The 25133-nt window shown below is 51.0% G+C and overlaps 2 protein-coding genes across 2 annotated transcripts; one reads left to right on the top strand and one right to left on the bottom strand.

Annotated features, from left to right (window-relative positions):
* Positions 1-1612: 1612 nt before the first annotated feature.
* On the bottom strand, positions 1613-16918 carry MARVELD3 (MARVEL domain containing 3). The gene is made up of 6 exons (XM_035121037.2): positions 16881-16918; positions 15943-16004; positions 15285-15517; positions 13327-13443; positions 3720-4158; positions 1613-2610 (listed from the first exon to the last, which is right to left on the bottom strand). The coding sequence occupies exons 1-6, from the start codon at positions 16916-16918 to the stop codon at positions 1997-1999; spliced, it is 1503 nt and encodes a 500-aa protein (XP_034976928.2). The 3' UTR covers positions 1613-1996.
* On the top strand, positions 15199-23240 carry TAT (tyrosine aminotransferase). The gene is made up of 12 exons (XM_035120456.2): positions 15199-15322; positions 17155-17394; positions 17489-17593; positions 17682-17749; positions 18206-18364; positions 18773-18911; positions 19051-19103; positions 19363-19515; positions 20038-20166; positions 21345-21428; positions 21540-21638; positions 22562-23240. The coding sequence occupies exons 2-12, from the start codon at positions 17157-17159 to the stop codon at positions 22703-22705; spliced, it is 1371 nt and encodes a 456-aa protein (XP_034976347.1). The 5' UTR covers positions 15199-15322; positions 17155-17156; the 3' UTR covers positions 22706-23240.
* Positions 23241-25133: the final 1893 nt, after the last annotated feature.

Genomic DNA, 25133 nt, shown 5'->3' with positions numbered 1-25133 from the left:
GCTTGTTCTGCAGCCTTGAAAGAGAGCAATAAAGCGTTAAAGGCATGAAGACGTTCTTTACAGGACAGAAGTGGGGACCAGGCAGTTCCCCTGCATTGGTGCAGGTGTGGACATAGGTTTTAGAACTTGGTAAAGCAAGGAAATTGAACCTGTGGCCATCTAGGTGTTGAGGATGATGGGAGCTGGGAGTTGAGCATCCCCAGCCCTCAACTGAAGGATCTTTTTACACAGTGGCCCGTCTTCCTCTCCATTTCCCACAGTGGAAGAAGGTCCAGACTTATTGTGAAGGGAAAGCCTTGTGAAGGGAAAACTTAACTATGTTGCACTTTTGTTAACACAGGCTGGTACCTAAACCCCAGTCTAACGGAGGAGTTGCACATTGAGTACAGGATACCTCTATGTCTGCAGGAGGCAGGGTACAAATGTGTTGAATAACACAATTCCTACAATAATTGTGCTTTCTGGCCCTTAAAGTAGGCATAGCAGAGGATGGCAGTCCTAGAGGGTTGGGCGTTGCTCAAAAAATTGTCACATTAAAGCAGTGGCCTTCCAGATGTTGCTGTACTAGAATCATCATCCTTGACCATTTGCCATGTTGCCTGGGGCTGATGAGCGAACTACATGTGGAGGGCCCCCGTTTTGCAGCTCTTCCTTCAAAGGTTTCTCAAATCTCGCCTTCCTTTCTGGGGGGTGGGCGTGGGACTAGGCTACAGAAAAAGTTTTATTGGACAAATGTTCTTGGAAATGCAAAATTGTCCTTTGGGGACCACAGTAACTGCCAGGCTTTGGGAGACAGCCTTCTATGAGCTGTTGAGAGAATGTTGGTGTAATGTGCCAAAAAAGCTCTATAGAGTTTCAAGGAAGAGGGTACTAAATGCTCAGTTAAATAGGACCTCAGGGAATGTAGGTGTTCCAAGGTGCTGCATTTCTTCTGTGTGTATTGCTGGAAATGCAGTTAAATGCACCCCTTGGAAGTGAGCTGGCTCTTGCTTGGAAAATGAGTTCCCTCTTCCGCCTCATCACTGCACATCACTGTCAGGTGTTGTGTGTGTGTGGAGATGCTTCTCTACACACAGGCGGTCAAAGATCTCTAGTAGTGTCTTTTGACATAGACATTTAAAGTGAATTACCAAGGTAGGGATTTTATTGTTGTACAAAAGTACTATATTTCATAATGAAAACAATTTGAAACAAGACTGCACAGAACATCTAGTAGAACCATTTGCCTTCAAGGCAAATGCATAACTTCCTCATCAAGGAAGCAGCTCAATGAGGTGAATGGAAGAAGGAATGAAAAACGTTTTCTCTGGCATTTTAGACCTGTAAGAAGGGGTGGGTGGGAAAAGACATAGATTTTGCTATCTATAAGAGGACTGGAGTTTTTTCTGAGGGATACCAACAAGATGGCACTTTGCCCCAAGGAATATATTGAAAGTCTCTGGTCAACGGTCTCACTCTAAAGGCACGATTTGAAAGGAAAAAGGAATGCGGAGGGAAGAAACCAAGTGCTGGTTGGTGATGGGAACAAGTTGGTCGTCTTGCCATTACAGGTGATGTTCAGCAGGGAGTAGTCTTGTTAGACTTTGCATCGGTATGTATGATGGGAAAGAAATAGGAATCAGAATCATAGATTTGGAAGAGACCACAAGGGCCATCCAGTCCAACCCCCTGCCAAGCAGGAAACACCATCAAAGCATTCCTGACATATGGCTGTCCAGCCTCTGCTTAAAGACCTCCAAATAAGGAGACTCCACTACACTCCTTGGCAGCAAATTCCACTGTCGAACAGCACATACTGTCAGGAAGTTCTTCCTAATGTTTAGGTGGAATCTTCTTTCTTGGAGAATTGGAGAATGTTTACAGTACTGTGAAGGTAGGGTTTAGACAGAAAGTGATCACTGCCGCCACTGTCCATGGTTCAAAGGCACTGCTTAGCTTGGCTTAATATGCTGCTCCATCCTGCTCTCCCTTCGACACAGGCAGAGCAGAGGCCAAACTAGTGCTCATAGCTGTGTGATGATGGTTTTGCTTGGAGGGTCCGGACAATCTTGAAGCCACGGACAGCCAACACAACGCCAACAGCAAAGGCCACAATGGCCACCCCAGCAAAGAAGCCCACAGCGATCTCTGCTCCATGCAAATTGCAGCCAAAGCCCCTGTAGCCTTTGCTCTGGTAGAGGTTCTCTCGCTCTTTGCACAGAGAGGATGCATAGATCTCGTGAAGGTGGTGGTAGTAGAAGTACAAAGCTGGCACAAGACCAATTGCAATGGCCACATCCAGAACGGCCTCCACTATCAGCCAGGCTGGGCAATGCCAGGGCACTCGAAAGAGACTAGCCACAATCTGGAAGCAGGCAAAGGCCATCAGCGCCCCTCCAACCGCCATGGCCACCTGGGCCGGTGGCACCTTGAGTTGGTGGAACTGGGCATCCAACTGCTGTGCTTTCTCCCCGTCAGCTCCACTGAGGCCACTGTAGGCCCCGCCGTATTGGTAGTAGTAAATGCTCCCCAGGCTGAAAAGACCAGTGTAGCCACCTGCTGAATTGTAGGAGACTGAGCTGCAGATGACAATCAGCATGCAGAGGAGGAGCTGGAGCTGTTGGCAGCAGGCTAAGAAGAAGCAAGGGCAGAGAGGTGCTGTTAGTGCCGTTTCTCTAGTGCTGTGTGGAAGATGAAGAAATGGGGAAGGCACTTGGCCCCTCCAGGCCCACTCATAGAGGTCAGCTTTGTGGGTGGATTGGATCCCAAGTCTTACTGGGGTTAAGGGAGCATATCTGAACAGGCAGTGACGATCCATCCTTCCCTTCTTCTACCAGGGATCCTCTGCCCCAATGCCACATTGAAAGACTTTTCATTCCTGGGGTTAGTGACCTCAGAGCTCCCCTCATGTTTCACCCTTAGTTATAGGCCAGGGATAGGGAACCCCAGGCATCTAATACGGCTATCTGGGTTCCTCTACATGGCTTTTGGGACTTCCCCAGGGGGCAGGGTCCCCATGCCCCATACAAGCCTCACCTCACGCCCTGCCATGTTTTACCTGCTGCAAGAATGCTCCCCACCAGGGGAGCAAGATAAATTCTGATAATTTATTTTGCTCCCCTGGTGGGGATACAGGGAGAGAGGAATGTGTGAATAAATTAGCATTTGTTGCCCCACCCACGCTGGCCATATGGCCCCTGTAAAGTTGACCAGAATGGAATAAGGTCCTTGGGCTGAAAAAGTTTATTCACCCCTGTTTTAGGCTGGGAGGAAACATGGGTGACCTGGCAGCCGCTTGGGTGCCACCCCTGTCCCTGGAGGGAGCTTGTGCTGACCACAGAAGCCTGAGGATTGTGAGAGAGCAAAGTGGGAGGGGGGGGAGACCTGCCCATCTGCCTTGACGGCTGAGCAGCAATCACTCACTGCCCCACTTGCCAGCAAGCTGTGAGGCCAGAGGCGTGCCCCTCGCTACTTTTGGGCAGCCTGCGAAGAGGGGGTAAACACACCGTCCCCGCGATGCAACAGCCCTTTTGCCCGCCCCATCGGGGGAAGCTGCCAGTGGCCTCGCCCACACCGAGCTCACCTGCGGGCAGCGGGGGAGGAGCTACAAACGCAATCCCACACACACACATCGCAGCCCGGGCCCACGAAGGGAAGGGGGCGTGTCGTCGACATCGTACCGCCCTGACCCACCCCATCGCGGGACAGTAGGGACATCTAACCAGGCCCGGGGCCCTCACCTCTGGCCGTGCACAGGGCGCGACATAGCGGCCTGTCCAGAAGGCCGCCTCCGCCTCGGGCCTCGGCAGGGGCGTCAAAAGAGGCCAGTGTGGTGCCTTGGGAGGGAGGGCGGTGCTGCTGCTGCTGCTGCCACGGCCACGGCTGCTCTCCTATCGCCACCCCCGCCGGCCGGTCCTGATGCCAGTCTCGCGGCTGCCCGGGTCTTCTCCCGGCGTCCGCCATGGCTCGTAGCCTGGAGGCGCGCAGGAAGGTCTGGGTGGGGCGTCCCAGGTGAGCGCGGCGGCGCCGCCTCCTGGGCGGAGATTGGCCGGGGCTGGTGGAGGTGGGCGGCAGGTGCCCATCTCGCTTGGGAGCCGCCGCCCGACAGAGGGGGCTCCTCGCTGCCGGCCCTTGCCGAGGGGCGCCTTTCCAGCAGCCGTCGAGGAAGTCAGGGCGGGTCTGGAAAGGCCCAAGGCAGGCCCTGGACAAACTGGGAGAGCAGCCGCTATCCAGGCCCGATGTTCGGTGGTCTTGGCGTCCGCTGGCCTTCCTGGTCCCACCACAAGATGGCTTTTTTTAGGATGTAGTGGGAAAAGATGTCCAAGGGCGCCAGGGCTTCTCCGCCATGGGTGCGGCCCTCCCTCCCTCACCCGCCTGACTCCGCTGCTTGCCCATTGCCCCAACCAAGCACTGCCCCACTAAGCAACGGTCTCTTGGCACTCTTGGCCATACCTGACTCTGGTAACAATCCAGGATTAGAAGGAAAGGAGAGAATTGGAGGTCATTCTCAGCACCCTGAGGATGGCACTGCCCTTCCCAGCCTTGGATGGTCTCCCTTGCTGGCTTTGTGTTGATTCTGAGCATCAGGGGGTGCAGAAATGGACCCGGTGCAGCCCTTCCTCATTCTTGTGGGACTGCACACAAACCACAGGGCAGGTAGAGGTAGGAATAGAACCACTGCCACTCAATGCTTGTCCATCCATGGCTCACCCTCTGCATGTCCAGTTGAGCAGGACTAGAGAAAGAGCCTAAGCCTGTGGGAAGGGAGTGGCTGCTGCCAGCTAAAGTAGAGGCTAGTTGATCCGCTGGGCTGATGGTATTCAAAGCAGCTTCATTCACCTGTTCAGGTAAAAGCAGGAGGCAGGGATGGGGAACCTACAGCCCACCACAAAATCCTTGACACCATCAGCCATGCTGGCCAGAGGAGACTGATAGGAGTTGGAGTCCATCCTGACACCAGAGAAGCCCAGCAGGTGGATCAGGCCAAGGTGAGCCCCTCTAGCCCAACAATGGCCAATCACACATCACTGAGAATCCCACAAGCAGGACCAGGATGTTGCCCACCCACAGCAGCTCAGATTTGGCCTCTGGACTTGGAGGCTTCTTAATTCAGCGCTCATGGGTAGTTGCACTTGCTAGACTTCTTCTCCCCCATGACTTCATTTACGACCCTGATTAGGCTGTCTGTCTGCAAAAAAATAATGCAATTACTTTTGGTACCTTCATTATTTTGAACATGGAACAATTGCTCATTTGCCCTACCCAAAAGTAACAAGGGGAGGGGATTTACTTTCTTGCTGTCTTCTCTTACACAAACATAATTTGCTAATCTGGGCAATATAACTGTGTCCCATGATTTCAGAAGCTGAGTTCAGAAAAAGTTGCAGTCTCTGTATCCCAGGGATTCTCACCAAATGCAGCTGGGCCAAACCCTAGAAAGCAACTGAAGCCCATCCAAGAAGGAGACCTTTTTTGCGTTCTCTCCTCCACCTGGCTGCCACCTTCACCACCGTCCTCCTCTGCTTTCCAGCTGGAATTTCAACCAGAGGCTCTTCCGAGAGATTCTCAGCCCCAGGTACCACTATCTTGGCTGAAGGCACCTCATTTCTCAAGGGTAGGCAAGAGCAGAGAGCATTGTGCCACTATGGTTTGATGGGAGGAACCTTTCCCTTACTGTCTTTCCATTTCAAGTGGTTGCCATGCCGAAGGCCTGCCTCCTCTCCATGGCCTGAAGTTCCATGATGCCTTCATGGTGAGGGTGAGGCAAGCATGGGCTCAGGTGTGTGTGTGTGTGAGTTGGCCATTGGTATCTGGGTTCTGAGGGCTTTGGGGAAATGCTAACCTAGTGGCCAGCCAGTGCTCCCCCCCCGCCCCCCCGGTTGCATTTTTCTAGCCAGATGGTGTCACTCAGGTGAACCTGGCAAGGTTTGGCTCTGATACACTTCTCCCTTAGCTCCAAATCTATTGAATTATTTTGAAGAGGGAGGAAGAGGGGTTCTTTTGCATTTGGGTACTAGATTTTGGGAACTGACATTCTATGGAGGCCTCCTCCATAGCAATTTGTGGTCACTGATTTGGTATCTTAAGAAATGCTCTTTGTATTTCTGCTTAGGGGCATTTTGTGTATCTAGGTATCCCTTGGAGACTTGTGGGACTAAAGTCCTTTAACCAGCATTTCTAGAGGCATAACTTCTGCTTTGCACAATGAGAAGCTCCAAGTGGAATGGTGGAGGTTGTTCCATTAGGGTGAATAGAGTACAACCCTACCAACCTCACTCTGCCCTCAGCCAGCCCCACCTGCCTGTCTTCTTACTTACAGGGGTGGCTCTGCCTGTCATTGGCTCTGACACCACCTACTGTTGGTCTCCCTGCCTTATGCCCTACCAGTCCCAATGGGCACCAGCCACCCCTGGGACATATGAGATTTCTCAGATCTGGGCTCTGGCAGCTGTTCTTTGCATTCTCATGTGGTTATAAAAGGCAATATTTGGTGGTATTTTCAAGTGACGCTCACTTCCAGGAAACACTTCTTGACTTCTTGGGTCAGATTGTAAGGTTGGCTCCTCTTTGTCCACAAGTCTTGTCAAAGTGTTACATCAGTACTGTGAGATGGGCATCCTTTTTCCATCTGACATATTGTCTTAGCGGTCCTGCTGTAGGGTATTAGTGTGTTTACATGGCAGACCAGCTCAAATCTGGTCCCTCAACTTAGACCCAAGCCTAATTGGCTTTTGTGCTGGGCTGAGCCCACTGCCTTTCCGCCACCCAAAGCAAGAGACCTTTGTCTTTCACTGCCTTTTTATTGAGTGGGCCCCTTAGTACCTGGAAGGGAAAAGGCTCCAGCTGTACATGTGAAGTAAAGCAGCCTCAGTTTACAAGAACATCAGCCTGTTACAACTTGGATAGAAGTGGGGGTTGTACATTTTGTTAAGGAACCCATTTCGCACCATAATGGCTCCTCCAAAGAAAGCAAAAGCAGCAACGGCCTCTTTCTTGGCCTCAACCAGATGATACATGGTTAACGGGGTTTACACAAATTGCCAACACAGGGGTCTAATCTTGATCAGGACTTGTGGGTGGCTTGGTGGGTGGGGAATATGGGGCTTTAACAGTTTTGTCCCCTGTATAGTCTTGATTAAGATGGTGTATTTGGATACACACATGCTCCAGTCAGCAGTCTGCATGTGTGTGTTTGGGCAGGGGGAGTTCCGAGGCTCCAATCCAAATTGGAACAATAGCAGGGAGCAGACAGATAAAGCCACTCTACCCTAACACCATGGTCATGTTTTGGATTGGGGGCCCCAGCCTATCAACGTGTAGAAAACACAAAAAAACCCCTTTATTTAAGAGCACAGATTCTGCAATAAAATAATTACCGGTATCCTGTTGGAACACCATCACCACCCCACTCCCCTACAGATGTGTACATTGCTAGCTGGCAGTGGTGTCTTTATTACCATCTAGGTTGCAAAATGTGCTCTGACTGCTAGAAAATTAAGAGCCTGACCAAAAAGGAGGGGGCTGTGTGTGAATGGGATGTGCTTTTGCCCTGTTATGTTTGTAGTATATTGGCACAAGTTTATATGGATGGTCCATGTCCCCTTTGTTTCTGATAGAAGTTGTACTTAAATTAAGCATGAGGTGTTTTTTTTAATGTAATACTGTATGTTAAGAAACCTGCATTTTCACATGTATTCTGTATTACCATTTTTGTATTTAATTGTGGTGGCCTATGGCTTTGAACAAGAAAGAGATACTTTAGTTGGACTCTCAGGGCAGCCTGGAGCCAAAGCAATCACCTTATGAATCACGTGCTCTGGACAAACAAAGCTGTGCCGTCCCTCCCTCTGGACCTTGTTAGGGATTGCTGCTGGGATTTTCCATGAAACTGTAAGAGGGAAGGGGGAAACCAGTATAACCAATGCACGGGGTGTTTTGCGGCTGTCTGGACCTGAAAAGACAAAGCTAGAAGATACTTGTGTGCCAAATAGATGGCATCCTTGCACCTGATTTTAGGAAGTGTGGGAGGAGACTGGGCAGCAGTGCCATGTGGAAAAGATGTTAGGACATATTTGTAGCAATGTCATTGGGGGAAGCTCCCTGCAAGATTTGCTGTTCCAAACTTGAATAAAATGATACTGAAGCATAGAACAAACATGACTTGTGCAACTCCTGCTCAGACTGAACTCTCTGGGAAGCATTGGCTGCCCTTGGTCTCCATTCTCTGCTGGTGCTCCCCATGCTCATTCCTCCAGGCTGCCACTTAACAAACACATTCCCATTTCCTATCATTACATCTTCCATAATTCTTTATGAAATAAAATACTGTACTGTATTCTCTTGCATTCAAATATGCCCCTTCCCAGCTCTGCCAAGGTTGTCACAAAATGTCATGAGTGCATTGTGCATGAGGATGGGGGTGTCTAGTATTTTATTTGAAGCTGCTTGACTTCAGTGTTTGATTACACAACCTCTGGAGATACTTTTGTTCATTCTGTGGGATCTTAAGATACATTAGTTCTCGTTTGCTGTAACGAGCAGCCTTTTCAGCCACTGTGAATGGGATGTTTCGCTTTAACGTTACTTCCTATAGGCTGAGCAAAATCATTAAAACACCAGCAAACATGTTTATAGCAGAATGCTCTCCTAATTAGTCATGGTCTCTTTCACTTTAGTGTCCTTTCATGTGAAGTTGGCTGACTCTTTCAGTAGCAAGTAGGTGAAGGGAGGGCAGCAGCCAGCCTGTTTAAAGGGCATCTTCTTAGATTTCCATGACCTGCTCTAGTGTGAGGGGGGGTCAGTAAGGTGCATGTCCGTGAAAGGGGCAGTAAGCCTGGCATTCTTACCATGGAACTGGGGTGGAAAGAGAGAGACTTGATTTATCTCTACAGACACTATAAGCCTAATGGGAGAGCAAGATCTGTTGGAATGTTCATGCTTAAGAGTCCTTCTGCCTTATGCTCTGCCTGTACATACATACAAATAAATTGTGTATCCCAAAGACACCATAAGCCTCCACACAGTAGCCTTCATTCCAAAGAAACCAAACCCATGGTATGTCCTGGGACCCCTGAAACTTTACTGCTCGGAGATTGGGTTGCACATAACATCACTTCCCAGAATCTGCAGAACTTTCTGAAATTCCACAAGTTTCAATTTTGAGATAGGCAATTTGCACAATGTTATTGTAACAACTTCAGCTTCCTTTGAGTCCATCAGCTTCCATCATATTTTTCCATCTGTTTTTATGTATTTATGTATTTATTTACAGGTAGCTAGCCGTGTTGGTCTGCCGTAGTCGAAACAAAATAAAAAAAATTCCTTCCAGTAGCACCTTAGAGACCAACTAAGTTTGCCATTGGTATGAGCTTTTGTGTGTATCTGAAGAAGTGTGCATGTACACAAAACCTCATACAAATGGCAAACTTAGTTGGTCTCTAAGGTGCTACCCGTACTGGTATGTATCTATTGGTATTGGTATTATAAGGTTGCAGGACAAGTTAAAGGTAAAGGGACCCCTGACCATTAGGTCCAGTCGTGACCGACTCTGGGGTTGCGCGCTCATCTCGCATTATTGGCCGAGGGAGCCGGCGTATAGCTTCCAGGTCATGTGGCCAGCATGACACAGCCGCTTCTGGCAACCCAGAGCAGCACATGGAAACGCCGTTTACCTTCCCGCTGTAGCGGTTCCTATTTATCTACTTGCATTTTGACGTGCTTTCGAACTGCTAGGTTGGCAGGAGCTGGGACCAAGCAACGGGAGCTCACCCCGTCACAGGGATTCGAACCGCTGACCTTCTGATCAGCAAGCCCTAGGCTCAGTGGTTTAACCACAGCGCCACCTTGCAGGACAAGTTAGGAAGGCACAAAAATAATGGTTGGTATTTGATGCTAGTTCCACTCTGAGCAGACCCACTGAAGCTAATGGTCAGAACTAACTTAGATTCATTCAAGATCGTGTGAGGGAGACCTGCTTGGTAGTGGCTATCAAGTTCAGGAACACACTTCCTGGGGATTCAGCTACCACCAGCACCACCCCAACTTCTTTCATCTGCTTTGCAAATATCCCAGGTTCAATCCCTTACAGCAGGCTTTCTCAACCTTGGCCCTCCAGATGTTTTTGAGATTACAATTCCCATCATCCCTGACCACTGGTCCTGCTAGCTAGGGGATCATGGCCAAAAACATCTGGAGGGCTGAGGTTGAGGAAGCCTGCCTTACAGCATCACCAGGTAGGGGTAGGAGAGAACCTCCCTGCCTGAAACTTGGTGAGCCATTGCTGCCAGTAACCGCAGGCAGTATTGAGCTAGATAGACCAATGGTCTGACTCAGGCAGCTTCCCATGTTCCAATGATGAGTGAAAATATTGCTCTTTCATTGGGTACTTGCTTAGAACACCTGCTTCATTTTGTTCTCCTTGCTGTGATTTTTGCTGGTGTTTATATTCCTCTGCCATTAGGTATTGTTTGCTCCCCCAGACTTAACATTTTTGGTGATGAAATAGAAGTGGATGCTTATTGTAACAGCCAAATGTTTGAGTGCAGTCCTGCAGGGTGGTTGCTGGTGTTTGGGGAGGGGAGCAGGTACAAAAGACAAGGCTTTCGGCTGCAGCAACACAGAAGGATCCCTGCTGCTGGTTCTTTCAAATCATGACACTTTGCTTTTTCTAGCAGCCCCTTGAACTGCCTGAATGTTCCTTTGTAGTTTGGCATCCAGTGAAATGCAGCATCATGAGCCAATAACTCTTTCCATGCTGTTGTGATTGCTGTTATCATGTTTGGAATAAACTTTGCTAGATCCTGGCCATTCCTAGAAATCTTTGTACATCAAGCTTATTCTTTGGACTAGGCATTCCAATTCTGGCTTTGATTTTAGTTGCATCAGGTATTAGCCCATCTTTGGTTAACCTATGTCCTCAGCATTTAATTTCTGACATGGCAAATCTGCACTTTTCATTCTGTTTCAGGTTCCTCTCCCAACACCTGTCTGGAATTGGCTTCAGACTTTATTGCTGATGTTTACCTACTATGATGTTGTCAGTTCAACATAGGACGCCATCATACAGGGGGCCTCTTCAGTCATTGCCATTAAGTGGCTCTTGAAAACATTTCTTGTTTTGTTTGGCCTTCTATTGACTTTCTATGTGAGTTAGTAATTTAGTTGCTCCTGCTTTATTGTATTTAGTGGTGATTGGTTTTAACTAAATGTTCCTTTTAAAATATTTTATTGTTTGCTAGCTTTTGTAAAGTTAATGTGCAAATGTATTAAAATAAATAAAACAGCAGCTGGATCAGCTTTTGGTACCTATATGGAGCTGAAGTGATACCAAATGGCAAGTAAGAGAAAATTAATCACTAATGATCCAAATGTCCTAAACGGGAAGCATGAGAGGCACGATCCTGCAAGAAGGAAGTTTCTGATTAGTAGCCTTGAAGAACTGCAATGGCATTTGGCTGTTCTGCAATCAACAGCCTTATCCTGCAATTGCATATGGTGATGAGAAAAAATTGCCACCAACTAGCTATTCCTAAACTTAAACAAAGAAGAAAGGAAATATGGACAATCTAATATGATGGTGGTCCATTCTGACAGAGGATGTGTATTCCAGTTTTGGGGGTGGGGGTGGTTCTCTGCCTTCAAAGTTTTGGGAGATAGGTCAGTCAAGGAATTGTTGGGCAACACTTTCAGAAGCGGACCTTTGACCATGATAATGACACCCAGTAGTTGTCCTGGTTTTTGCATAAAGTTCTTAGCTAGGGAAATACTTTGGCTATGTGGGGAACAAGCCTATGAAATGCCGGTGATTTTAATGAGGATCCAGATACACCATCCACATTAGAAGCAAAGTAACGAATATGGAAATGGGAAAACTTAATAAAAATAATTGCAAAAGAAAAAGAAACAAATTCCAGCCAGTGGAAACTCACTATGGACTGTTATATGGAGCAGAGCAGAATTGCAGTTATGTAAACTGGGGAGAAGGAATCCAAGCAAGAGTCACAGGGACCACAACAGAAAGGAAGAGTCCAGAACGAAGTTCAGTGGAACACAGTCCTCCTCGCCCCTCCCAACAGCCTGTGAGTTTCTGAGGAAAGTACACATCACTCAATCTGACATCTCTGCTGTGACATGGGAAATTTGTGTTTTCAAAATTATACAAACAGTGTGCCTAATTCAAGGAATGTGTTTAGCTGCACCCAAGCAACCGGCTGTGCAGTTTTATCCCTGACTGTGTGGAATACCATTGTTCTTGCAATACTGTTTGGAGCCGGAGGAGTGGCTGGGAAAGTGAGGTGGTTGGTGCCTGCCCTGTTCCTGGAAATTGCGTAAGAATGACACCTGAAAAAGTGGGTGACATATGTGAATAGACGCCCCTTGAAGTCATCCGAGAGCCCTCCTGTTGTTTGCTTGGCACCTGGCTGCTCCAAGGCCATGGAGGTGAAGAGGGCAGAGGCCGCTACACAACAGGCCATGCAAGAGGATGAGAATGTGAAGTCACTAACCAAACATCGGTGATGAAATTAGCCAATATTGACTTGGCTTCAAAGGAGGGGGGCGGGGGGGTTAAAGCTTTCCGCAAATGGGAGAAAGTGGTTCCTGCTCCCTTCCTTTCCCCTCCCTTCCCATTGCACAACGGCTTGCTGCGGAGAGTCTCAAAACACAAGTCATGGTAACCTTCCCCACCCATCAAGGCACTGAGTTCATTGTCCTCCATGGGAGGCCCTGTGCAGATCTTTGGTGCTGGACAGAAATAAGGTCTTTTACTGGTGCAGCTTGACGGCAGATAGAGGAGGGAGTTTAATCCAGCTAAAAGAGAGTGAAACCTAAGCACTGCAAAAGGGAGAGAGGAGGAATGGGGGACCACCCAACCCCCCGCCCAGGGGACCACAAAATCCCCCCCGCCCTAGTCTATGAAGTGGCATCTCTTGATAAACAAAGGCTGCTGGGCCTGCAAGCAGGAAGCTCCCTAGAACCAGTCCTCATATTTGGGGAGGAAGGGGGCGATGGAGGCAAACCCAGAGCTTTTCATCCCAGGAACATACCCATTTGCAAGGCCAGAAGTGTTTCCTCCAGGGTACTCCAAGAACCCCAAAGCCTCTGACCCCAGAAAGTGAACGGAACAGCTAGAGGATGCTGTGGTGCAGGCACCCCCAAACTCTGCTCTCCAGCTATTTTGGGACTACAATTCCCATCATCCCTGACCACTGGTCCTGTTAGCTAGGGATGATAGGAGCTGTAGTCCCAATACATCTGGAAGGCCGAGTTTGGGGGTGCCTGCTGTGGTGGCTGAAAGTCTGATGGGGAGGGGGGAATTCCCCAAGGTAGGCCTTGCAAAGAGTCCCTTACGCTGCAGTCCATTCGCCCCTCCAAGAGCAGAGAGGCAGCACGAGCCACAACCACTTGCCCATCTTCTGCTTCCTGTAGCAGCGTCACCAGTGCCTCTGTCAGGCTGTAGGTGCCTTCCTGGTAGGCAGAAGGGGAAGGGGAGAGTTTGTGGATGCTGCCAGCCATGCTGTGCGTAGAGAAAACTTTGAGGATGGAGGAGCCTGAGGAGCCTGGGTAGGAAGGTGTCAGAGAGTCTGCTGCTGGTTTTGCACTTCTGGGGCCAAAGGAAAGGGAGCATCTGGGATGGGTTACTGGAAGAGCTGCTGGTGCATTACGTGTGCATTGCGGGGGAATCTTTCTCCCACAGTGCTAAATCATTCTCTGTGCCCTTTCCAGGGATTCCGCAACACAAAATGAGGTTTCAGGTGGTGTTACCCCCCATAGTATGCCTGCCGCCCCAGCCTGTCTGAGGGGAGCACTTTCTGGAGGCTTCTTGGGCAGCACCTGTGAGGTCCCAAATGTTTAGCAGTCCTCCCTCCCACCTGCAGACTGCCAGCCTTACGTAACTCAGGCTATCAGCTGATGCAAAGTTGAACCAAAGGGCTCCTGTCGACTGAGCCTTGCAAGGTGACAGCCAGAGTCATTGCTTGCATCAACTGGTAGGGGGGGGGGAGAGAGGGCACCTTGCCAGGCACATTATGGTGGGGGAGAAATGTCTCAAGGCCAGCCTCGCTCTGCTGCAGCTACAGCCTGCAGAACTGGGCAGATCACCTTGGCACCAGCAACACTTCAGGGCGGGCAATGGGGAAAGGGGTCACAGAGCTTGACGCTTGAGGGTGAGCCTGATGGGGCCCAAGAATTGGCCTTGAGGGACAGGTCTTGACCTGGCACTGGCAGTCATCCTGTTCTCTGCCCTCTGTGTTGTTCTGGGTGCGGAAGAGACCTTGTGCCACTTGCAAACCTGGGAGGGGGGCTCCTTGGCACAGAAACACTCTTGGTGCTAGCCAGGGTGGGCAAAGGCTGTAATTAAGGGTGCCTTGCAATGCCAGCAACTATACCTTTCTGAGCCAGGCTGTTCAGAGGCTACCAACTTCTTTCTCTCCCTCTAGGCCTGAGGTAGATACACATCCATTAGCTGCTTAGGCTAGCTCTCCACCACCCCTCCAGAAATGAGATCTGCCTCTTTGCTGGAGATTAATGGGGTCCCGGTCAGGCAGGTACCCTTTGACCTTCAGCTGCTGGGGGTGTGGCGGGGCTGAATACCTGTAGTTGGAGGAGGGCGGTACGACTGTTGTTGCTATCAGGACACCTCCTCTTTGCTTGCTTGCGTGCGTAGATGTGGGTGGGGGGGAACATTTGGGACTCATTAGTGCTCTGCAACGTGGAGCTGGAGATGATGGGATGAATGCAGCTGATTGAATCAGGCCAAGACTGCCAGGCTAAGCCTTGGACCACTGAGGCACTGAGGAAATTAACACACCCCTCTCCACTGTGGGCACCCAGCCTCCGCAGGCCCAATATTCTCCAGCAATGAGGGTTGCAATCTGGCTGCCCCTGGTAGTGGAGGGGTGGCATACTCATCTAACCTGCCAAGGCCAGACTGGGAGGAGTCCTACCCCAATTTTGTGCTCACACTTCACAAATGGGATTGGGGAGCTGTGGGGGTGTAGACGGCAGTCGAAGGGTTAACATGTAGGCAGTGTTTGCTCCAGATGTTTGGAGCTAGACTATTACTGAGTTGGTGTGTCTGTGTGTCCTGAAGGGAGGGGGGGAGTGCAGCCCTCCCTATCAGCCAATCACTAAAGGTCTCCAAGTTGACACCCAGTTCTTGGCTGGGAATCTGCAATGGGGCCCTGTTGTGCTCCTGCCCGCCTATCCCACATAAAAGGGCCCAGGGAAGGCTCCGATCTCCCCATTCAGCAGCTCCAGAGCAGGCAGAGCGGCCTGCCAGGTGCATCAGAGGTGCCTCATTCGCCCACCTTTGCCACCACACAAAGCTGCAGCTGCTGCCACATAGGTAAGAGGCTCCTTGAGGTGCCACCTGTAAGCCTGACGGGGTCTGAGCTGGTGTCCACAGTCCCTGGGATGGAGTCCTCTGCGGGGAACAAGCACCGCATGAAGGGCTGCAACAAAGTGGCTGAGGCAGAACTCGGGTGCTTTTCCTGGGACACCCCTGTCCCAGCATGTACACCCTCCGGAGACCAGGAGTGACCTGAGCAGACACAACACAGAACCTGGAGGTGGACAATTGCAAAGGGACTGGCCTGGCCTCTTGGGGCAGTGGAGGCTCTGGAACAAGGAACTGAAGAATTCTGGCGTCTGTGGAGAGTGGTGTTGACGTCTCTGTTGCTTGTTCCAAGAGGAGCCAGGACTTGAGGTGGCTTGGGGTGGAGGGTGCAGGCTGGCTTTATCTTGGGAGGCAGAGAGATTGCCTCAGGTGGCACCATACCTGCAATCAAAATTACTGCCATATTATGCTTATTGCTTTATTCTGGGAGTACAGAGAGGAAATGACTTTTCAGCCAATGTGAAGAAGTTCCTTGGCCTTTTGCAGCTGGCACTGGAGACTTCTTAGTTGTGCCCCTGGCTCTCGTGTGCCCTTCTTGCCCATGGGGCCACCAGCTGCCTCTTACTCACCTTGCTGGTTTCTTTGCCACATACCACCAGCTTTGCTCAGCTCTCTCCAGCTGTGCCAGATTCTTTGGAGTGAGACAGGGGGATAGAGGGAGGGAAGGGGGCAACGCAAGTCAAATTTCTCCCAAGGCAAGTGCAGGGCCATTTCCCTGATCCTGGTCCAATGTTTGCTGGGGTTTTTTCTCAGTGTTTTACAAGGACAGTGGCTGACTCAGCCCTTGAGTCTTGCCCATAAGATCCCTCAGTGGTGATTCTCAGGTTCCGGCGACACTGTTTGGGCTTCTCAAATGGCATTTGAAACTCCTGACAAATTATTCTTCCCTTTTGTTCTTAAATCTGTTTCTATAATTAATCAATTTGACTTTTAAAAAAATCAATCAATCATGGCTTAAAGACAAACAGCCTAAAACACTTTACAAGATTTTTCATAGTAGACCAAAATTCATTTATACACCCCTTTTTGAGTTCTAACAGTGCTTCAACAATCCTCTCTCACTCATCCTAACAGCAACCCTGAAAGGTAGGTCGGGAGAGAATGGCTTCCCTGAGGTCACCCAGTGATTTTATACTGGAGATGAACTCCAAAGTGAAGAATGGGGGTGTCCTCCCACCTCCAGCACTTAGGCACAAGTAGACAAGTATGTTTTGAAAGAGAACTCGGTCAAAGCCTGCTCAACACACACACACACACAGAGAGAGAGAGAGAGAGAGAGAGAGAGAGAGAGAGGTGTCTTGCCATTCACTTGCCAATGCCAAAGTACATACTGCCCCTACCACTGTGGGAAGGAGGGCATAGAGGGAAAACACATTTCCCTCATCCAAGTTGGCCTCCAGCCCAACAGCAGTTCTTGCCCCACTCCCCGCACATCTCCACCCCCTTTTACCGGCTTCCCTGCTGTGAGGCTTGATTAGGGTCCTGCTAGAGGGATGTGGCAGCTCACTTGGCTCCTGCCTGCTCAGGACTGGTGCTTCCACCCATGGGCGTAGCCAGGATTTTTGTTGGGGAGGGGGCAGAATCGACATGATTTGTCAGTTAAGTACTTCTATTGTTTTACTTGATCTGGGGGGGCAGCTCCCCCGCCGCCCCTTGGCTATCTCCACCCATATCTCCACCCAATTCTGCCATGACAGTGACCTTGAACAGATGGCAGCCTTGAAGAGAGGATTGTTTACTCAGGGATGTTGGCCCACCTGCTCTTTGCGCTTCCCTTCCAGAGATGGAATCCTACCTGATCCATGTGAATGGCAAGACGTCCCTGCCCTCCATCCTTGATGTCCACGTCAGCCTCAACGGTGGGAAGGGCCCTTCTCTGGGCAAAGGGAAAAAACGCAAGGCCCACTGGGCCGTCAGGGCCTCCGAAATGTCCAAGAGGACCTTCAACCCCATCCGAGCCATTGTGGACAGCATGAAGGTGGAGCCCAACCACCAGAAGCCCCTGATCTCTCTGTCCATAGGTAAGCAGGTGGGCTATGGAGGGACCACAAGGTGGGGGCTCCTGCCAATGCCCCACCCTCAACTGACATGGATTCCCCTCATGTTTCCCCACAGGGGACCCAACCGTGTTTGGGAACCTCCCAACAGATGATGGAGTCATCCAAGCCATGAAGGAGGCCCTGGATTCTGGGCAGTATAATGGCTATGCCCCCTCAGTAGGTAAGTCCTGGGAGATGCTTTCAATGTGTGCAGCCCCTATTTTGCTTTTGCAGCAAAAGACTAACTCTTCTGGGAATCCCCTACACAGGTTACTTGTCTTGCCGGGAGGTGGTCGCAGGCTACTACAACTGCCCAGAAGCCCCCTTGGAAGCCCAGGTAACTGACCCTGAGTGCTGCATGCGTTGCCATCTGACCTTGATGCTTGATGGGGATGTTGAGAACATTAGCTTTTGCAAACCCTGGCCAACATCTCTGCAACTCACTGTATTGGAACTGGAGCTTGCCCAGAAAGGATCCTGGGCCTGGAATCTTTATTAAGAACCCAGGAAGCTGCCTTATACTGAGTCAGACAACTGGTCCACCTAGCTTGGTATTGTCTCCCAGCCTAAGCTGATGCCATTGGGGATTCAAACTGGGACCTTCTGTATGCTAGCAGGGACCTCCGCCCCCTTTCATTCCAGGCTCCTTGCCAGGAATTTCCAGAAAGAGTGAGTGAATAAACCTTTCCCTCCCACCTCCCTCCCCTTCTGTGCTTCTTCTGGGCTAGTCATTCCTGGTGTTTGCTACCCGCCAGGCTCATGGCTTCCTGCTCTGCTCCCTCTTCCTTTGCAGGACGTGATCCTGACAAGCGGCTGCAGTCAGGCCATTGAGCTGGCCCTGGCTGTGTTGGCCAACCCCGGGCAGAACATCCTGGTGCCACGGCCTGGCTTCTCCCTCTACAAAACCCTGGCTCAGTCCCTGGGCATCGAGGTCAAATTCTATAACCTCTTGGTAAGCCGGGGCCGGAGGCGGTGCAGCATACCCCCCCCTACTGCCTGCAGAGAGGCATGGCACAAGCAGGAAGGCAAGCAGGCACTCCCTCGCAGGGCTCTGCCTGCTTCTCCACAGAGCTCAGCTATAAAGAAGGGCTGCCTGTCGACCCTGGTTCAAGGCCTGGGGGACCTGTTCTCCATCTCCCCTTCTTTGGACTGGGCCCAAACCCAGGCTGGGAGGTGTTGCAGGGCTCTTGGAAGAGAAAAGGGAGGTCAGTATCCTGACCAGTGGACAGTCGCTCCAACCGCCATCCCTTTTCACCTGCCCAGCAGGAAGCCTGGTCCATGGGCACCGAGATGTGGTACCAGCTGAGGTCCTGAAGTGGGAGCATTCCTCACCTCTTCCTCCCTTTTCTACTCCCTGCAGCCAGAGAAGTCGTGGGAAATTGACCTGAAGCAAATGGAGTCGCTGGTGGATGACAAGACGGCTTGCCTGATTGTGAACAACCCATCTAACCCCTGTGGCTCCGTTTTCAGCAAAAGCCACCTCCAGAAGATCCTGGCAGGTGAGGATCCCCCACCGTGTGTGTGTGTGTGTGTGTGTGTGTGTGTGTGTGTGTGTGTTCTATCCCAGGCCTTGCTCTGGGGAAGAAAGAAGGAAACAGTGTCAGGGGGCTGACTAGATTTCTTTCTTTTCCTGCTCAGTTGCTTCCAGGCAGTGTATCCCTATCTTGGCCGACGAGATCTACGCTGACATGGTGAGTGAGACAGAAGCACCCCTGGCCCCTCGGAAGTCCGAGGACAGCAGCTCAAAACCTTCTTCCCAGGAGAAGCCCCCTCCCACCTTCTGACACATGGCTGGGAAAGCAGGGAGGGGGGTGGGTGTGCCTGAGGTGGCTTGGTCTTCTCCCCAATCACAGCACTAGCACCCCCCTTAGCTGCTTCACACACCCCTTAGGTGTCTCCATCACTACTTACTCTGGTATTCCTCCTCCTGCACTCCCCGCCCCCCACTAGGTGTTTGAAGACTGCAAATACGAGTCCCTTGCAAAGCTCAGCACCAACGTGCCTATCCTCTCATGTGGAGGCCTCGCCAAGCGGTGGCTGGTGCCTGGCTGGAGAATGGGCTGGATTCTCATACATGATCGCAGGGAGATCTTTGGGAAGGAGGTAAGTTAGCAGACCTCGGTGCTGTCCTGACTTTCTGCATCCGGTCCAGGAGCTGGTGTGATGGAGGGAAAGAGTTTGTGCCCCTCACCGCTTCACAGCCACCCTCTAAGGCCTGATTCATGTAGCCTTTGTGCCCCAGTGCCCACTGTCTGTGCTGCCTCCTAGGTCTGGTCAATGAAAGGCTTCCCAAGATGCCCCCTACTCCAAATGGGCTCTGAACAGGAACAAGTTGGTTTGAGTAGCAGATGCTTCTTCAGAGGGCCAGGAGATCCCTCCCCGACTTCCTGTGCCCTTTACACCGGTGCGATTTCTGCACAGGTTCCCTCCATTGCACCCATATCAGGATGCAGACTCTCTTTCCCACCTTCCCAGCTCTGCCTTTGGTTTGGGGGCACACTGAGCCACGAGAGGGCTCTTGCTGTGGCTGTGGAACAGGTTGAGCGATTTCACTCTCTTAGATCAACTTGTGGATCAGGTGCTGCCCCTCCCTACTGAGCTCTCTCTCCTCTGTGCATCTTTCAGATCAGAGACGGCCTCCTGCGGCTGAGCCAGAGGATCCTGGGCCCCTGCACAGTTGTCCAGGGAGCTCTCAGCCGCATCCTTCGCCAGACGTCCCCGGAATTCTACCACAACACCCTCAGCTTTCTCAAGGTACATCCTTTCCCTTTGAAAGGAAAAGGAGGAAAGAAATAGGAGCAACAAACACAAGGAAAAGCAGGACTAGACCAAAAGAACGATTAAAAACAGGGTGGGTGGAGAGCATAGCTGCCAAGTTTTCCCTTTTCTCGCGAGGAAGCCTATTCAGCATAAGGGAATTTCCCTTAAAAAAGGGGATAACTTGGCAGCTATGGTGGAGAGCACCAGGGAGTGCTCATGCCTCACAAAGCCCCTTTTGGTTATCTCTTCCAACTCCTTGGAGGGCAACAGGGATGCTCCCCAGCCCATAAACACTGCTTGGGTGGTGGGAGTGGACAATGTGACTCCTCTCACCCTGAGGAGCTGCACTGGCAAGGAGGGGGCAAGGAGGTGCTCAGCACAGCACCCTCAGCCCCTCCCTGTTTTGCCCTTTGGAACTTATTGGTTCATTTAATAACCTAGCTTGGCATGAATCAGTCAGTGTAACTGTTACAGTTAAATGAATGTGCATATTAATGAAATCTCTGCATAGATTCCTTTTTGAGATTCCATTGATATGCTAGTTTGGAAGGATGGACCTCAGCTCAATGGTAGAGCAATCTGCTTTGCATGCAGAAAGTCTGAGGTTCTACATCTCCAGGCAGAGCTTGGTGAGACTCTCTGTTTAAAACCCTGCAGGACTGCTGCCTGTCCGTGCAGGCAATACTGAGCTGAATGGGCCAATGGTATAAGGCAGTTTCCTATGCTCTTGTGAATGTTAAGTGTCCCTATTTTATTTTCATTCAGTGTAGAAATATATACTCTGAACTATTCCACACCACATAGCACATCAGAGCCAAACACTGTGTAAAAAGCTTTGCTCTTTTCAGCACTGGGAAGACCCAATATTCATGGCAGTGAGCATGGAAAAAAAGACAGCTGCAGGATGTGGGGGGGGGCACTCAGTGACATGCACACACCAGGAGCACTGGGGGAAAAAAACACAGTGCAAGTGTGGATACAGCTGGCAAGCAGGAGGTCACTTTTTGTGGTCCTATCAGTTCCCAGGGTGGGCAGGTTTTAATTAATCAACAATGTACCCTTTTAAGCCTTTATTCATGATGAACACCGTAGTGTTGGGTGGTCCCAGTGGGGACCCTGGGATGCTTGTGCCTGCAATCTGACCTGACTCCTCCTCCTTCCTTCCTTTGCAGTCCAATGCTGACCTCTGCTATGCTGCCCTTTCCACTGTCTGCGGCTTGCAGCCTGTCCGGCCGTCGGGAGCCATGTACCTCATGGTGAGTGGCTTCCTGTCACTCGCAGAGCTTTGAGCGCATTGTCACCCTGAGATGGGCAAATGCCAGGCAGATCATCCCTAACTCTGTGTTTCCTCCTCTTCCTTCCTGCAGGTGGGCATTCAGATGGAACACTTTCCAGAGTTTGAGAATGATGTGGAGTTCACGGAGAGGCTCATTGCTGAGCAGTCCGTCTTCTGTCTGCCGGCCACGGTGAGCATCTTTATTCGTAAGAGAGTTATGGGAGGCCCTGGGAGTTACTGCAGCCCCAGGAGCTGCACTTGGCAGAAAAGAGGTACTCTGCTTGGCTCCACTTTCCCTGGGCCTCTGCTGCTCAGCCGGCCCCCACCTGCCTTTCCTCTCCTTTAGCTAGTCTTTCTTCTAGATGCTTGTGATTCGCAAGGCGCTCCCACCATGCATGGCATGAGGGGACATTGCTTGCATTTAACAATCTCAGTGCCAGCTGGCTCAGCGCCCACACCCCTAGCCGCTGAACAATGGCACCTTGTGAGGTGCCGCGAGGCTCCCTTTCCTAGATCCCCAGCCGCTTGCTCCCTCCTGCTACGTGGGCCTTGGAGAATGGCCATTGCACTTGCCGGCAGCACCATTCCTTGATACAAGCCTGCTGGATCAGGCCAATAGCACATCTGGTCCTGCATCCTGTTCTCACAGTGGCTGACCAGAAGTCTGTGAGAAACTGACAAGCTGGTTTCTCAGCGCTCCTTGTGTGGAACAACAAGCAAGGCAGAGACCCTCCACAGGTGGTGTCACCACGTTGCCTGCCCTTGGTCGACTCTACACTTACTAGCAGCAGCTCTCCCAAATCTCGCTTGGAGAGAGTGTCCCCTTGCCTAGACTTTTCAATTGGGAAAGGCAGGAAGATCAGCCAGGAACATTCTGCATGCAAAGCAGGAGGTGTTGACCCTCCCCTTAACACACCTACCCCAAACTCCCTCACATTTATCCTACCCAGTCTTGGTGTCAGAGTCTGGTGTGTGCAGGATCTCCAAGGCACCAGAGATGGTCCTTCGAGGCTCTCTGGCCACTCCTTAGGGAGTCAGCCTTGTAAAGGATCCACGTGGTGGCCCCTGGCCTCTGATGCCATCTCAATGGTCTTCTTCTGCTTCTCCTGGCAGTGCTTTGAGTACCCCAACTTCTTCCGTGTGGTGATCACAGTGCCCGAGGAAATGATGGTGGAGGCCTGTCGGCGCATCCAGCAATTCTGCGAAAGGCACTACGAAGGCGGCGAAGGATCCCAGGACCTGGAATGTGACAAGTAGCTGAGGGTCCCTGCCTGCCCGCCTGCCCTCCTGCCTGCCTGCCTCCACTCCTCCTGCAGTGAGTTGGGCTCACAGGGCCTGTGCCTCGCCAGCCCGTCCCCTGGCTCAACACCACTTCTGTGTGCCACAGCCTCTGAAGCCCTCATACAACCATGACACTTGCCTGGAAGTAGATCCCCACAGAGACACTCCTCCCCTGCAGGCCCCCTCCTGCCTGTGCCCAGCGCAGCCAAAGAACTCCAGCAGGCGCTGCTGGGCACTGGGTGCTCCTGGCAGCCTCTGCAGTGGTGTGGTGTTGCTGGAGCCTCCCAGGTGCCCTTGAGAAAGACCTGCAAGCACCCCAACCTGTCCTTCTGCAGAGACCGTGCTGAGTCCTGGGCTGGCACAGGCCACCGTGGGCACCCGTCTCCCCCTTTCCCCCACCTATGTCCTCCTGTACCTGTTTGATGTTTATAAGTTATTATACCTTTTGTATGAATAAATGCATGAAAAATATCCGGCTTTCTTTCCTCTGTGTGTCAAACTCTCGTTCAGCAGCAGCCGCTGCCACAAGCAAAGCAAGGGCCAGAGGAGGCCTGGGCACTGCAGGAGTTCTTGGGACTCCTGACCTGATATGGAGTCCTAGCAGGAGTGACACCTGCTTCTCGCTTTTCCATTTCAACCAAGGGCAGGGTGGAAGGAAGAAGGGGAGGAAGCCCCAGAGACATAGCCATCTCTTCTTCTGAGTGTCCTTCACACCTTCAGACCTATAATCTGCAATATGGTTTAATAATAATTTCCTCTTCCCAGAAAACTCTGAGAACTGTGGCTCTGTGAAGGGAATAGGTGTCATCTAACCAGAGACGGAGGAAGGGGGGGCGGGGGCGGTGCGCCCCGGGTGTCACCACTGAGGGGGCTGAAAAAATGCCAGGCAGCACTCACCGTGAAGCCTGCAGCACGCCCGAGCCACACATCTCTCCTGAGGCTCTGCGCTGCCCCAAACGGTCTGCCTGCCTCCTCCCCCTCAGCTGTAGTGCAGCTGAGGGGGAGGAGGCAGACTCCTCAGAGGCCCCACGGAGCATCCTGCGCCAGCTGGCCCTGCCCCTGGGCACAGGGCACATGTGGCGCCCCAGGCGCCCAATTGGCTTGCTTCGCCGCTGTACCTAACAAGTCTCAATACCCTTAACAAACTAGATTCTTTCCTGGAAGCCATGACTGTTTAAATTGGCTTGATAATACTTTAAATGTATAGGTGCAGATGAAGCCTATGAGAAGTATAGTGTACAACAAGATATACCAGCACTGAGCAGCTAGAATAAACAAGGGTAGTGCCAGAAAGGCAAATAAAAAGTCATTCACCAGGTGTCAGTGTTTACTGAGGGAGAGCAGTCCCATTTCAGGGGTCCACACATCCTGAAAGGTCCTTTCCTGGCCATTTGTACTTCATTCCAAAATGAGGAGGTGCTTTGGGACAGTGCAGCTGTTGGTAGCCCGTTACTGCAGTAGTATTAGCCCTGCAACTTAGCATGGGCAGATTTGACTCTGGAGACGGGGGTATTATTATATTTAATCAATTATTATGGGAAAGTTCATCTAAAGCAGAATGCAAACTGGTCAAGTGTAATTATTTTCTCAGTGAACTGGGACTGCAATGGCAAAAAAAGGAGGTTGGGTGGAATCTCTTGTGTTGACTGAGCACCCATTTCCAGCAGTGAACAGCCAAATTGAGCAGGACTTAATCTCCACTCACCAGCTGATTCAGGAAATGGTTTGCACTGCAACCTCCTGCTAAAACAGAGCCCCTCCTGCCCTGTTTTAGCAGACGTTTCCATGCAAACTTGCATAGGAACCCCTGCTAAAACTATGGCAACCCCCTCTTTTTTAGCAGGGTATTCTGAGACACACCCATTCCTGAATCAGGAAAGGTTGTGCATCAGAATCTCGTACTGAAACAGATGGATTTTTAAACCATCATTTTAGCAGGGGATCTATAGTTATGCCTGCTAGGGTGAGAAAAGAAACCATCCCCTTTGGAAGCGCTTTGACATCCTGATTTTGGGACTTCAAAGTACCTTGCACATGACTTTGTTGTGCCATCATGTGATTGACAAGTTGGTGCTCCCACTCCACCAAATTTGGCCTGTGAGGCTGATCTGGAAAAGGATCACAAAGGTTCCCTTCCTCCCGCTAATAAAAAGGTTAAGGGATCATTGCATTTTCCCCTCTCAGCATTTGTTTCACAGTGACATACCGGCAGGAAGCTGCCTTGTACACAGTGTCTAGCTCAGTTGTCTACACTGACTGAGTGTGGCTCTCCAGGGTTTCAAAGCAAGGACATTCCTGGCCATGCCTAGAGATGCTACTGGGGAAGGTGTGTTGTGTTTGAATGTGGCACAGCTTCTGCATGTCAAGCAGCTGCTCAGCCACAGAGCTGCAGTTTTTCCTCCTA

Source organism: Zootoca vivipara, chromosome 6 (assembly GCF_963506605.1).
Source record: "Zootoca vivipara chromosome 6, rZooViv1.1, whole genome shotgun sequence".
NCBI lineage: Eukaryota > Metazoa > Chordata > Lepidosauria > Squamata > Lacertidae > Zootoca > Zootoca vivipara.
This window is presented reverse-complemented; position numbering and strand designations above follow the sequence as displayed.